The following is a 14,496-nucleotide window of genomic DNA, read 5'->3' on the forward strand; positions in this document are numbered from 1 at the left end:
CCACCATATTGGTTAGCATATCGGTTAGCATTTATCAAGTGAGTGAAACCATTACTTGACAGGTCAAGAATGGCAGCGTGGCGGGTCATAAAGGAAGGACCCAGGGGAATTCTGCCAAATCCTAATCTCACGTGCCCGGGGCTGAGGAGGATGGGACAGTTAGGGGAGTCCTGGACATCTTGGTGTTGGGAAATTTTTTCAAAGGAGGCTAAAAGGGAAGAGAAGGAAAGAGCTTGAAACAGATCTGCTTTGCAGCTGTGTCTACAGAGCCCTGGTCAAACTACCTGCGGCGAGGACCAGGTGTGTTTGGGTTTTTGTTGTTGTTGCTAATTTGTTTGGTTTCCGTGGTAGTCCTTGGTGGACTGGTACTTTTACACAATGCAACACAAGTAAATAGACAACTTAAATTTTATAAAAGGCATCAAGACTATATGCCCTATTTTATTACACCGAATAGATAGTAAATAGCATTTCATTAACTAAAATAAATTAGCATGGAACCCTGATAAATGGCTGTAACTGCTTTTAAACTGATACTCAGTTTCTGTCCTTAGCTTGCCCCTGGTGGGTAATGAATAGGTCACGGACAGAGATAGTTCTGGGGCCGTGTTCTGAGTGACCTGTCTTTAGAGGGCACGGCTAATGAAAGTGAAGAAGCAGGTGTCTAGTCTGGGAAAGAAAGCAGCCCAACGGCGAGAACCACACATGGTCTTTGGGCAGATCTATAAAGGTCTCTCAAAACATTGGAGGATCAAAAGAGAGGGGAGGGATGAAAGAAAACAAAAACACTGTGCTCAGAAACAGCATCTCTAAGAGCGGCTAATGAGGACCGCTGAGCGCCACGCAGCAAGGGCGGACTGCAAGGTCCTTGATTTGGGAAGCTGGTCCAGCGAGGAGCACCTCCTCACCCTCGCTCGGCCCAGCACAGCTGCTGCAAAAACCATCCAAAGCAAACACGGCTCTCCCCACAGCAGACTCAACAGAACAAAACCAACACCCAGAAATAAATTGGATCGCCGAGCTCATCATGTTACACAGCTCACTCTTCTCAAATCCAGGATTCTGAATGTAATAACAAATGATACTATTAACTGGTGCATCGGTCTGAAGCCAAAAGCAAATAACTCATTACTATAAACCAGATTGATTTTCAGAATTTTCCAGGTCGGCTACAAGAAAGAGTTATGACACTGTCCTCCCAATTGAACTAAATCTCACCCATGTCTAATTGCGGCGTATATGGCTAAACCCTTTTCCCCCTCTGCAGCGCCAGTTTGTCTCTTAGCACATCTAAACCCCAGGGACTTCTCGAAGCAGGGGAGACATGTGGTCAGGTGAGAAGCAACGAGGAGCCTGGGGTCAGCACCTAAGGGTTGAAGAACTGACCCTGCCACCTGCTAGCTCGGTAATCTCTAGCCAGTCTTTGTCCACAAAACCGGACTGATGGCCACCTCCCTGGAAATTCAGTGGAAAATGCTTAGCAATTTGTAAAAAGCTACTGGATATTAGTCCTCACTACACAGAAATAAGCAGCTGAGAGATGTTTTTAACCATGCCTCCCGATCCCTTCAGAAGTGAAGCTTTGTCTCCTACACAATCCATTTCCTCCTCAAGGTTCAGAACACTTCAGTATGTCACACATGATTTTCCCCCATGTCCCCACCATCACGGGGATATAGTAGGGAATTGGCATCACCAGGTCCACTTCCCAGCTTAGGAAAGTGGCTGAGGTGGCATCTACCTAAGGCACATGAGCAGTGACAAAGATGACTTGAAAATTCATAAGGACATTGGGCTGGAACTAACAAGTTTCGTTTATGAAGTTTGTGGCTTTTCTTAATCCGACTCCTCCTTGTCTCACCCACTGGGACTCTGCAACAGGAAGTCACTGCTCTGCATTTATTTTGTTGTTAATTCTACTTATTTAACACCCAGAAGAACTTTACTATTGCTGTGTTCTTGTAAAGCGAAAACAGGATTATTTTTCAAATTCTGTGCTCTGGCGACATGTTTATTAACATACACGTTATTCCAGGTCAGGCAAATAATTTGGTCCCGGTTACACGCTGGGGAAACTTTAGTTTTAGCACCCCTGAGCTCTTTCTTCAGTTGTAACCTAAGTATAGTAGTTGAACTGCCTTCCTCACAGACATAAGAAAACATGAAATTATATAAATGATCATGTAAAGAGAGTCTAGAAATAATTTAAGACACTTCACATATATAATTAAATCATAATAAATCATACACAATTATAATATTGTTTATTATTATTCCTATTGTCTTATGCTAAAAAACAACAATTTGGTAGGATTTTCTTGCAATCTGCCAAGCATGATTGCTCTGGATTTCAATTCTTCTTTATAAAAAAAATGGAGGATAAGATGCATATATCTTAGAAAAAAGAAAATAAGGCCTGTGAATTCAATTTATTCAATTAAATTTTGGTTAGTAGTTCTGGATTGAGGTTTCAGTGCCAGATATTTGTACTCATTTTATAAAATTTGTACCATTGATCAGCAACAAACACAAACAGAATCTTGTAGAATCTTAAGTCTGATCGTGAAGGAGAAAGTACCATAGAAAGCCTGGCAATACATTTATCATCTGTTCCTGAGGAGAATGACGAAATGCAATCTTTCATTTTTAAAAGATATTATTATCAAGGCCCTGGATAATCACATGATTATTTTCCATTAAAAAATGAGTAAAGGAGACACTCGGAATTAAAAATATGTTACCCATGTTCCTCTCAAATACATTATGAAATTTCCCAAAAATGTAACTAAAATTAGCCTGAATCTGGTCAAATTTAGAGTAAATGGTATGACTAGGAATAAGTTTGCTACAAAACATATGGGTTTTTCTGGATGATGTTCAGGCTTTAGCTAAGCCTTAGAGCAATGCAACCGCGATCTGTGCGAAATTCCATGTTTCTCCACATAATAAATCTATGTCCAAATGAAAAATAGAGGGAAACTCAATATGCTAGGCACCCTTTCTGCCAGGAAAAATAGTAAGTATTGCTATAGAGCAGTGAACATCTTTGGATCCTGTCTGCAACTTCATTAGGTTCTTATGGCTTAGATATTTTTTATTCTTTCACCATGTATAACATGAGTGCTCATACAGATATTGAAGAGAGCTCACTCCTGAAATGAGTTCTTTGTCTCATATACATCAAAAAAGCGCTCAAAGCATAGATCTGATCTTCTCAAATGGATTAACACTTTCAAACATAAGTGTGAAAAACCAAGATTCAAGTTCCGCCACTGCCGTCTAAAACACTTGTGGTGAGAAAGATAAAAGTTTCAAGGTCAAAGCTCAGTCTTCAGAATTGTCTTCCTTCACCAATACCGTCAGAAAAGTTCATCTGGGCTTCTTCAATCAAAGCCATTAACATGGTGAAGGTTTCTTCTTTTTCTCTGTTTTTCCTGGTAGCTGGGGCTTATGTGACTCCAGAGTGTAAGTATCTTCTAGATTTACCACATTTGGGCATCAGATGAATTTCTAGTGATTGTGTTGTTACTTAGAAATGAGAATTTTCCCCCACCATGTCTATCCCTCGAAACTGTATTGTAAATTATTATACTTATTATGCTATTTTATATTATTATTAAATTATATATTACATATTATATGTAATATTACATATTATTAAGTGTACTCTACATGTATTTATTGGTAAAATTATTATAGCTATTATAGGTGATTGTAGGGTGGTTTTTTAACTTGGAAATGATATAATGACTGTCAGAAGAAGAATTACATGACATAATCTGCTTGGGTCTTTCATATTAAATCTTCGGGTTTTCTCCTGCAGGTTTTGGCATGGAGATTATTGGAGGGCGAGAAGTGTCTCCACATTCCCGGCCATTCATGGCCTCCATCCAGTACCGCGGCCACCACCTCTGTGGAGGCGTGCTGATCCACCCCCAGTGGGTGCTGTCCGCGTCCCACTGCCGCACCCGGTGAGTACCTGCTCTGACCTTGTGTGTTCGAACTCCACCGGCTGGAAGAGAAGCTCGCCTCTCCCGGGAGAGAATTTTTTTTTTTAACATTCTAAGTTTAAGGAGCACAGTCATGTTTGATGAATACAGATGTAATATGAAAGGGTATGAATAACGGTTCAATCATATATATGTAGATTCTTTTAACTGAAATAAAGTTAACATATACAATTAAATTAGTTTCAGGTGTACAACATAGTGATAACAATTATGCACATTATGATAGGCTCACCATGATGGAGGACATTGTAATATTATTGACTTGATTCCCTGTGCTGTAGGTTTCTGCCCTGTGACTTAGTTATTTCATAATTAGAAGTTTGTACCTCTTCATCATTTGCCCGTTTTGCCCATCCCCCCAACCCTCCCCTCTGGCAACCACCAGTTCATTCTCCATTTTTGTGAGTCTGTTTCTCTCTTTTTTAATTTTTTTTCTGTTTATTAGGGGTTTTTGGTTTGTTTTTTAGATTCCACATGTAAGTGAAATCATATGGTATTTGTCTTTCTCTGGCTTATTTCTCCTGACACATCATCCTCTTAAGTTTGTCCACACTGTGGTGAATGGCAGGACTTTCATCTACCCTAGCTTCTGTGATCACAGACCAGCTGGTGGAGTTGACTTACCTTCTTGCCCACCCATATTTTCTGCCTTGGGTTTTCCTAGTCAGGGAAAGCTGGGCCATTGGACAGTTCCAAGTCCTCTGTGGAAGGCCAGGGAAGGCAGCAACCGTAGTAAGTGGAGGAGCAGCCTTCTGGACCTTGTGAGACAGCCTGGGTTTGCATCTCCCCTTTCCCATTTTATGAAAGGAGAATAATAATAGTCACACCTGCTTCATGGGGTTTGGAGGATTAAATAGTGTCTATTTAGATATTTTAGTATGCTTAGCACATAGTAAACACAAATAAGTTGCAGCCTTTATTGCTATATGTGCGAGAAACCTGCTTTGTTAATGGATTTTTAGACCCCTTATGGTAACTCCTCTGCCCTGCCTCCCTCCCCAGAGGCCTGAGGCACACAGTTTGGGAATCCCAACCCACAGCCCTAAGGAGGCAACAAACTTCCCTGGCAGAAAAAGATAGGGGGGAAAAAAAGTTATAGATGATTTCTATGAGGAAAGAAAGAGCTATTTTTCTGAGATACTTAGAATAATAGCTTTTCTCAAAGCACCTTTCAGTCTATGATTCTCTTACTTCAGCTAAAAAAGTCCCAAGCTCTTCTTGGGATGCTGCAACTTTTACAAAAGGAAAAGCCATAGAAAACCAATTTGGTGTTTTTTGTTGCTTTGTTTACCTGTTGGTTTTGGGAGGGTTTGGTTTTTGTTTTATTTTTGTTGTTTCTGTCTCTATGTTTCTTTCTTCTGTCTCTTGCCTGAATAAGCCAAGAAGAGATGGGGCCTTCTTTTCTTACAAACATTATAACACTTCACTTAAGATATCTTAACCATCATGGTTTGCTCTCCAGGCTATGGAACAACTGAATTGACTTGCTTCTCCATGTCTATCGCCTCCATTTTAATAAGACGAATCACAAATTTAGAAATTTTGAGTCCTGCACAAAGTGAGAACTTCTGTTTTGTTTCTAAATAGCAGGCTACTGATTTCCAGTTTAATAAAGCTACTTCATTCAAATGGGGTGTTAGCTGCCATAGAAATCACCCCCACGTCACCAACACCTCTAACTTTCTCAGAGTACTTGTCTCCTGGGGACTAGAGAAGCAGAGGGTGACTATCAAGAAATGTTCATTCAATTCAAAATATGCACATTTTCAGATATCCTTATGGCATACATTCAAGTGGATTCTATGCTCCCCAGACACAGACCTTGACTTATAAATGCTCAAGAAAGCCTAAATAGAAAGAAGGAAATAAATTGGAAGACTTTCCTTTTTTTTTCCCCCCAAGCCAAAAACACAGAGTTCGAAGTCCTTCATAAGCCATATAGTGCTATCCAAAAGTAAATAATATTATTCATTTGAATTTAAAATTTTGTCAAGTGAACTTGACTCAAGAGGAGTGGGTCTTCAAACTGACAAATTGGGAAAAAGAAATCTTGGAATGAATGAATGAAAGAAAGAAAGAGAGGGAAGAAGGACGGGATCAAGAGAGAGAAAAAGAGAAAGAAAGAAAGATAGGAAGAAAGAAAGAAAGGGAAAGGAAAAACCAACTCTTGCTAAATACCATTTTAAATGGCCAGAGTTCAAAGAACTCCAGAAGATGTGGATCAAATTTCCTCTCCAGGACACTTGGGTGTAAAAATGTAGGCGGATTGGTGCTTGGAAAAATATTAAGCTTTATGAAATCCAAAATATTTATGAAATAGTTTAATGGTGGCTTCCCACAAATGTACTCCCAAGTATCCTGGGGGAATAGCTTACTAACTCCAGCCTCTGCTCTCAGCAAAATGGTAAAGGAGGCCAGATCTGGGGTGCCCCCTTCTCACTACCCAACCATCCATGCAGCTCCTTACTGTGCCTCTTGTTCCCCTCTTTTGGTTGCTTTGCCAAGTATAAAAGGAAACCGGTAAAAAAGCTTGTCGAATCTTATTTTCAGCGTTTCAGTTTATCAGAAGCAGAACTCTCACTAACCCTTTTTCATTGTCTTCCTGAACTTCCCCCCTCACTGAGTACCCCCTCCTCTCACCTGTCTGGGCTATAATTAGATGAGCCCTTCCCTCTTCCCCAGCCCCTTCCACATGGCCTCTCCCCATCTCAGACAGCCCCCGGGCATCCAGAGTAGAATGGTGTAGATTCAGGCTCCGGGGCTCAAACCAGCAGAGCTTCAATCCTCCTACATTTGCATCCTGGAGCCTCCCCTTAATACCTGTGGGGCTTCCTCAAGTTTGGTCATTTACCTGAGCCTCAGTCTTCTCATCTGCAAAGTGGAGTAATCCTAATATCTCCTTCACAGGACTGTTGTGAGGTATAAATGAGGGACACTATGTAAGATGCCTAGGACAAAACCTGGTGCAGCCCAATAACGTACTAAGCGTTAGTTCATGTCATCATGTTATTATCTGTACATCCCGTGGTAGTCACTGAGGCACATGTCTGATGATATGGGTGTGCCGAGGATGGGACTGTAACAGCCCCTCTGGGACAGCCTCCCTCCTGTCAGACTAAAGAGACCTCCAGGGAGTCAGGTCCCTGTCTTTGTCAGCCCTGGAGGGGGCGGGTCTAAGCCGAAATACAGCTCAGTGCAGGGGCAAAATGGCAGAAGAAATAAGGGGCCTGAAGGGGCTTGGCATGGGGTTCCAGAGTGTCATGGAAAGGAACACTGGACTTGGAATCACAAAAGCTGTGTTTGAGTCCCTGTTGCCCTCCTTATCCTGTGTGTCACCTATGGCCAAAGAATTTTTCCACCAATGAGGACTACATAGGGCATCAGCTTGAACAACACTGAGAAAGGCTCTTTTGAGGCCCAATGGAAATGAAGTTTCAACAGACAGAAAAGGATTACTGTGAGCAACACTTTGGTTCAGGCTCTGCATGTAGTTCTCTTCCAGGTTAAGTCATTCTCCAGACAATTCTGCAGCAAAGGCCTCCTGTGGAGAAGCCCTACAATAAACAAGTGAAAAACACAGGGATTATTACATCTCTGTGAGTTTAAACCTGGATTTACCTAAGGAGGTGGCATCCTAGAACTCAGCTCAAGTAATTCCAGGTAACCAGTGGGAAGAAAAATTGACCATCGTATTGCAGATTCTAGCTGAAGCGTATCAGGAAATGGAAGGTCAGAAAGCATTCATGGTCTGCCTGTGTTGTGCTCGGTATTAACATGTCCCAGTGGAGACAAAAATAACCAAAATATTTCCAAGGCATTAACTAATCAAGGACATTAGTAAAAAGATGAGGAAAACCAGAAATGCTCTCAGCATCTATCCCCTAATCAAAATTCATCTTTCCCACCTGCATGTGTACCCTACAGCCTCCCTTTGTTTGTTATTTGTGCATGTTTCCATATTTTCTGTTAAAGCAGTAGTCCTGGGGATTTGCTATCATCCTCTACCCTCCCTCCCGTCCACAGTTTGGGTTTAATGAGTATGTTGAATTTGAGTTTGAATCAATCCTAGGAAATCTGATCCACATCCTTTGAGAAATTTCATCCCCATCCTGATTTTGCAATATGCAAACTTTTCAACAAATAGAGCTGAAATTCCCCAAATAAACCAAAATAAACTCTTTTGGTAGAAACCAAAGAGTGGTCATTGCTGGCAGTCACAGTCCTGCCAGAGGCAAACCCACCCCATCATAGTCCTGAGCTCCTGCTTCAAACCTGAAATAATACTTTCTTCCTTTTTCTGTATGTTTCTGTGCCTTTTAATTCTTATTAATCTTTATGAATCTGTATGTGGGAGTATGTGTTTTTATTTTTAACTGAAGTATAGTTGACATACAGTATTATATGAGTCTCAGATGTACAACATAGTGATTTGGCAATTATGCACATCATGAAATGCTCAGAATGATAAGTGTACTTACCATCTGATATGGAAGTTATTGCAACATTATTGACTAAATTCCTTGTGCTGTATTTTTCATCCCCTTGAGTTATGTTATGACTGAAAGCTTGTGCCTCTTAATTCCCTTCCTGTTTTGACCATCTGCCCACCACTCCCCTTTGGCAACCACCACTTTGTTCTATAGGTCCATGAATCTGTTTCTGTTTCTGTTTGTTCATTTGTTTTGTTTTTTAGATTCCACATATAAGTGAAATCCTACAGTATTTATTTTTCTCCGTCTGACTTATGTGAGTGTGGATGTTTTTATTGTAATCTGTCTTGATCTGTCTTTCAAGTGACAACGAGATAGTTATATGTTAACAAGTGTAAGTCTTTCTAGAATCTTCCTTGCTCTCTAAAGGATTTGAAGCAGCTTCCTCAAGGCACACATTAAAATGGGACTTTTTTTATAGTCTGTCAAACACCCCAAGGTGTTGTCAAGATCTCAAAAAAAAAAAATCCTTCTATTTGCATAACTAGATATAAATGCAGTTTTGTTCGACATGCAGGAAATCAAACCAATTTTGGTATGATTGATATACTGGTACTGGAGCTCTATATGACCAGGGATAAGCAAAACAAAACAAAACAACAGTTGTTTCTTTATCTGACTCACCTCTTTCTATCCTGTAAGTCTTCACAATGGAGTTATCAATGGCAACTAACCCTACAGTGTCTTTACTTCAAATCAGCCATGATTTTTCACCTTGAGGCAAGTTTTCCTTTCTTGTCCAGATTATCTTTCTAATTCACAGGACAGAACATGGCGTATCTGACAGCCACATAATAGATCTTATTCTCCATATTGCCCTGAGGTGAGGTCTAGATATACCAGATTAGCAAATGCTGAGTTGAGTCTTTACCTTTTAGTTATTAAAACACTTAACATTGGGAAGATGAAAGAGCTCTGGAGACTGATGGTGGTGATAAATCAAATATAAATGAGTTTAATGCCTCAAAATTGTACACTTAAAAATGTTTTAAATTATAAATTTTATGTTATGTATATCCTACCAAAATTAAAAAAATTAACAAAGGTGAGTATACATCTCAACCCACAGCTGGAGAAATGTAATTTCTTTTTACATAAATTAACATAATTTTGTTGTAAACTTGATCTCAATTAGAATTTCACTCCTTTTCACCATAGCAGGATATAAGTTCTGATATTCTTTTGCAATACTAGGGAATTCAGGTGGGGTGGGTCTGAGAGCAGGTCTTTTAGCCCTTGGTATCGTCCTTTCATGCTTGGGTCCACTAAGACCTCCGTTACTCCACCTAATCCAAACAGGTTGCCTTGGAGATGGTCCTTGTTTCTATATGCTCTGCACCATTTGTACTTCCTACTGGGGTCCTCGGGACTCATTCTGTTCCCTCTATTCTCTTTGCTTTTTTTTAGGCAAGAAAAAGTCCAGCTTTTCAAAGTGATTTTAGGAGCACACTCTCTCTCAAAGAATGAGGCCTCCAAACAAATATTTGAGATTGAAAAATTCATACCATTCTCAAGAATCAGATCATATCGTAAATTAAATGATATTATGCTGATTAAGGTATGTAGTGTTGCTTTCCTTCAATTTCTCTAACATCCTTATACCCCATAGTTCAGCTGTTATGAACTACATTATGTTTCATCTACATAAAAGCATTTTGTTAGCACCATCCCCATATTTGAGGTAAATGTGACACATTCTATAAGGGCCCCTTTTACTTCATGTACTGCCTTGAAGGAAACTTATCACAACTGCATCAGGTCTGTTTAAACAAAGGAAAACAACCCTGATGCTCACATATGTGGGAGGCAGAACATCTCAACAAGCCCAATGATCCCCATTGAAAGCTTTTTTCCCCAAATGCTTTTATCATTAGCAAATGAAAAATTCAAGTCCTTTATACAGCCAAGCCAACCAAGTGAATTCAGGGACACATAAGTGAGTTATAACTTAGTCTAGACCATACTTAGTCTAGTCCAAACTTAGTCTAGACCATACTCAAGGGTCTTATCCAGCAGGAAACAGCCCAGCCCTCAAAGTCATGACCTATGGATGTTATTCTGCAGAAAACCATCCAATGCAGAGCAAAGGCCAGTTTGCTTAAGACTGGGCAAAATTCCTGCTTTGTCTAAGCTCCCTCCCCGATCATCATTGAGCTCTACAGGGATTGGAGAGTATTTCGGAAAAGCAACAACCACAAATATAAATGCAGGCTACCACCAAAGTAGATTCAAGAAGAGGGATGCCTTCCTAGACCAGAGGGACCACACATACATTGCTCAGACTAATAGCAGAATACTACTGGGGACGAATGTAATAATTTATGCTCTTTTCAATCTGTCAGCTTCACACGGCTGCAACCCTTGACAAACATGTCCAGCTGCTCCACCCAAGCTCCAAAAATGATATCAGAGCTGGAACAAAATGCCAGGTTACTGGCTGGGGAGCCACTGACCCACACTTGTTAAGGAACTCAGACACCCTGCACGAAGTCACCGTTACGGTCATAAATCGAAAACTTTGCAACAGTCCAAGTTATTACAACCATAACCCTATTATAACTGAAGACATAATATGTGCAGGAGATGCCAGGGGCCAGAAGGATTCCTGCCAGGTAAGAGCCCATCGATCAACCAGGCATCTCAAACCCTGTGTTGCCTGCAGTTCAGACTCCACGTGCTCCCTAGCACAGACAAGAGGTATGGAAAGCAGAAATCAGGACTTCAGAGAGTTCCTCTCCATTCCTGCACTAAGTTCTCTGTTCTTTCTCATCTACCAATGTGAATGAGTCATAAGAACATCACCAACACATAAGCACTCGTTAAAGATCTGTGAATCAGGATGATATACTACATCTGTTCACTTTTACAGTCTTCTTCCAAGGGCTCTTTCTGTCCTTAGTGGTGACTAAAAGATAACGTCCCTTCTACACCTTCCCGTCCCCCGAAATCCACCATTGTAGGTAATCAATAGAGAGGTGTCAGAACACTCAAATTCAAGAAGCTCAAATATATAGATGGTGTTTCTTAAATAATGTTGACAGACTGACTAAATGGAACAGGGATCATACTTCTCAGAATCTCCTGTTTCCTGAAGCTGTAAAAAAAAGAAAATTAAAATAAATTGTGTGTGTGTGTGTGTGTGTGTCTGTGTCTGTGTGTGTTCGTGGTTAAAAGTGACACGTAGCACAGCTGGATTACTAATTTTTAAGAAACTAAAATGCACTATTGACATCATACTGTATGAAGTCTTCTTGAGGGGAGGCCATGATGCTTTCAGAGACCCCAAGTATCTGTAGTGCCCCAAGACTGTCGTCCTCCTCAACCTCTCTTTCCAGAGCAAACAGAGCCTGAAGTGCTGAGGTTGGTGATGCGAGTGGCCGCAGAGGCAAAGACGGCTCTTCAGATCAGAAAGCCCCCTCTTGTCACCCTGTCACTTTCTTTGAGAGAATTGTAGTTACATGCTTAGTTCTGAGTCCTCAGGAATCCCTTCATGGGGCAAGTATTTACAAAGTGCTGTACAGGTGCAGAGCATTATATTCAATCACAGGAGAATGCAAAAACGGGGAAACAAAAATAAGACAGAGTTCCTGCCATTGATGTATTTACTATGATACATTTCTCCTTTCCGCCTGTCTCAGTAGCAACTTGATTTCAAATCCGTGGGTGCCAAAATGAAATCCACAATTTAAACATTTCTTTCATTTCAGCAGATTCCTTTAAACTTTGCATCTACCCATTCCTTGTTGAATAAAGTTCTACAGTCACTGATTATCAAAGATTGTATGTATGTATGTGTATATGTACATACGTGTATATATATGTATATATACATATATACACATATATGTATATATGTATAATCTATTATGCATTATATGTATATACATCTATTATGCATATATGTATATACATATGTATATATACACATACATACATACAATCTTTGATAATCAGTGACTGTAGAACTTTATTCTACAAAGACAAAAATCAAAAATCAGAAAAAGACAAAAATCCCATGACCTTTATGATCAGTGACTGTAGAACTTTATGTATATGTATATATACACATACATACATGTGTATGTATATATGTGGTCCTAGATTAAGACAGGGATATGGATAGAGAGAGACAGACAGACCAACCCACAGATGGAAACATGGTCCCAGACAGGGATAGAGACACAGACAGACAGATGGATAGAATCATTGCCTTAGCCAGAGACAGAGACAACCCACACTGAGTAAGAGGCTATATAGGGCACTCTTCAGGACACAGAGAAACCAAGGATCCACATAATAATCCTTTGAGTAGTGGGTAATTGATGGTAGGAAAAGTTCAGCAGCTTCTCACCAAATATCTATCTATTTTCTTTCTAGGGTGACTCAGGTGGCCCCTTGGTTTGCAAAGGTGCCTTCTATGCCTTAGTGTCTGCAGGTCATAAATGTGGTGAAGCCAAGAAGCCTGGAATCTACACCCTAATAACCCAGAAATACTGGGCTTGGATTAAAAGCAAACTTGCTCCATCTCATGCAAACCATGACCGCAAATGATTTTCTTGGATCTACCAGTTGCTTGTTTTGCTTTCAAAAGATGCTGTAGAGGCCACCTTTGTCTTCATACATAGTTGGGTATAGAGTGGGGCATGGCTAGGGTCCATTCCTGCCCCCTAGGACTGATTTTGTCAAGGAATCAAGCTGTCTTTCACATCTGTAACTGCTGTTTCTACTACGCTGATTTCATTCTGAATAAATTTAGAAGACTATGTCCTTGTCTTTATGGAAACGAAGTACAGCAGATGATATGCTCCCCACTCCATTCGCACCCCCACAAAGGGAAAAAGAAAACACACCTTCAGCCAGGTTTTGCTATGATCTCTGCTGTGATTTTACCCTAAATTACATTTTAAAAATAAGAAACAGTACATTCAAACAAGCCAATTCAAGTGAAGAAAGAATCATCAAGGCTTAGACACATATTTAGAATAGTACTTATTATTGATCTCTGTCATACTGTGTTCCACACAGGATTTAAGGCAATGTACAAAATACCTGTGATAAAACCAAAGGTGAGATTAAAAATAAATTTTCCTCAAAAAATTAAGACTAGAAAATATTATATGATCCAGACGTTCCATTGTGAAATATTTATCTGAAGAAAACGAACACGCAAGCTTGAGAAATTATCTGCACCCCCCACCCATGCTCACTATAGGATCACTTACAATGGCCAAAATGTGGAAACAAGTTAGGTGTTCATCAATAGAAGAACAGGTAAAGAAACTGTGAGATAGATAGATAGATAATATTCAGTGATATATATAATGCATAATAGATTATACATATATACATATATATGTATATAATGTGTATATATAATATATATAATATTCAATCATAAAAAAGGATGAACTCTTGTCATTTGTGACAACATGGGTGGGCCTCAAGGGCATTACGCTGGGTGAAATAAGTCAGAAAAAGACAAAAATCCCATGACCTTTCTTATATGCGGCATCTTCAAGCTCATAGATACAAAGAACAGATTGGTGGCTGCCAGAGATGGGCAGTTGGGAGAAGAGAGAAATGGGTGAAGGCGGCAAAAAGGTTAAAAAAAAAATTAATCATAAATAAATAAAGAAATAATTTGGCGAGGAAAATGAAGCAAGGGGGAAATGAGACCTTTGAAGAAGGAGAATCGAAGACAGGAGTTCTCCTACCTAAAGGGCCACCCTTTTCTTCCCACACTGTTGCTAGAAGGAGTCATATTTGCCCCTTTTGTTTCACGTGAATCAAAGCAAAAAGAGCAACACAATCAGTTATCTGAATGACAGTATCCAGGAAATTAAAAGAAACTTATCTGCCCAGAGGCAGGAATACTGGTGCTGGCACTGGGCCTGGAGATGACTTTTTGGGGGGGATCTGTGTGGAAGGATGCCATGTCAGGGTTCTCAAGTCCCTACTGACTGCATCAGACCTGAGAAGATCCCTTGGTAACACAC

General features: G+C 40.1%; 1 protein-coding gene across 1 annotated transcript; it reads left to right on the plus strand.

The window, feature by feature from the left end:
• Nucleotides 1–3,310: 3,310 nt before the first annotated feature.
• GZMK (granzyme K) lies at nucleotides 3,311–13,263 on the plus strand. The gene is made up of 5 exons (XM_059173972.1): nucleotides 3,311–3,465; nucleotides 3,824–3,971; nucleotides 9,908–10,058; nucleotides 10,843–11,112; nucleotides 12,878–13,263. Exons 1-5 carry the CDS (start codon nucleotides 3,402–3,404, stop codon nucleotides 13,049–13,051), a joined length of 807 nt encoding a protein of 268 aa, XP_059029955.1. The 5' UTR covers nucleotides 3,311–3,401; the 3' UTR covers nucleotides 13,052–13,263.
• Nucleotides 13,264–14,496: the final 1,233 nt, after the last annotated feature.

This window comes from Mustela lutreola, chromosome 5, assembly GCF_030435805.1.
Source record: "Mustela lutreola isolate mMusLut2 chromosome 5, mMusLut2.pri, whole genome shotgun sequence".
Classification (NCBI taxonomy): domain Eukaryota; kingdom Metazoa; phylum Chordata; class Mammalia; order Carnivora; family Mustelidae; genus Mustela; species Mustela lutreola.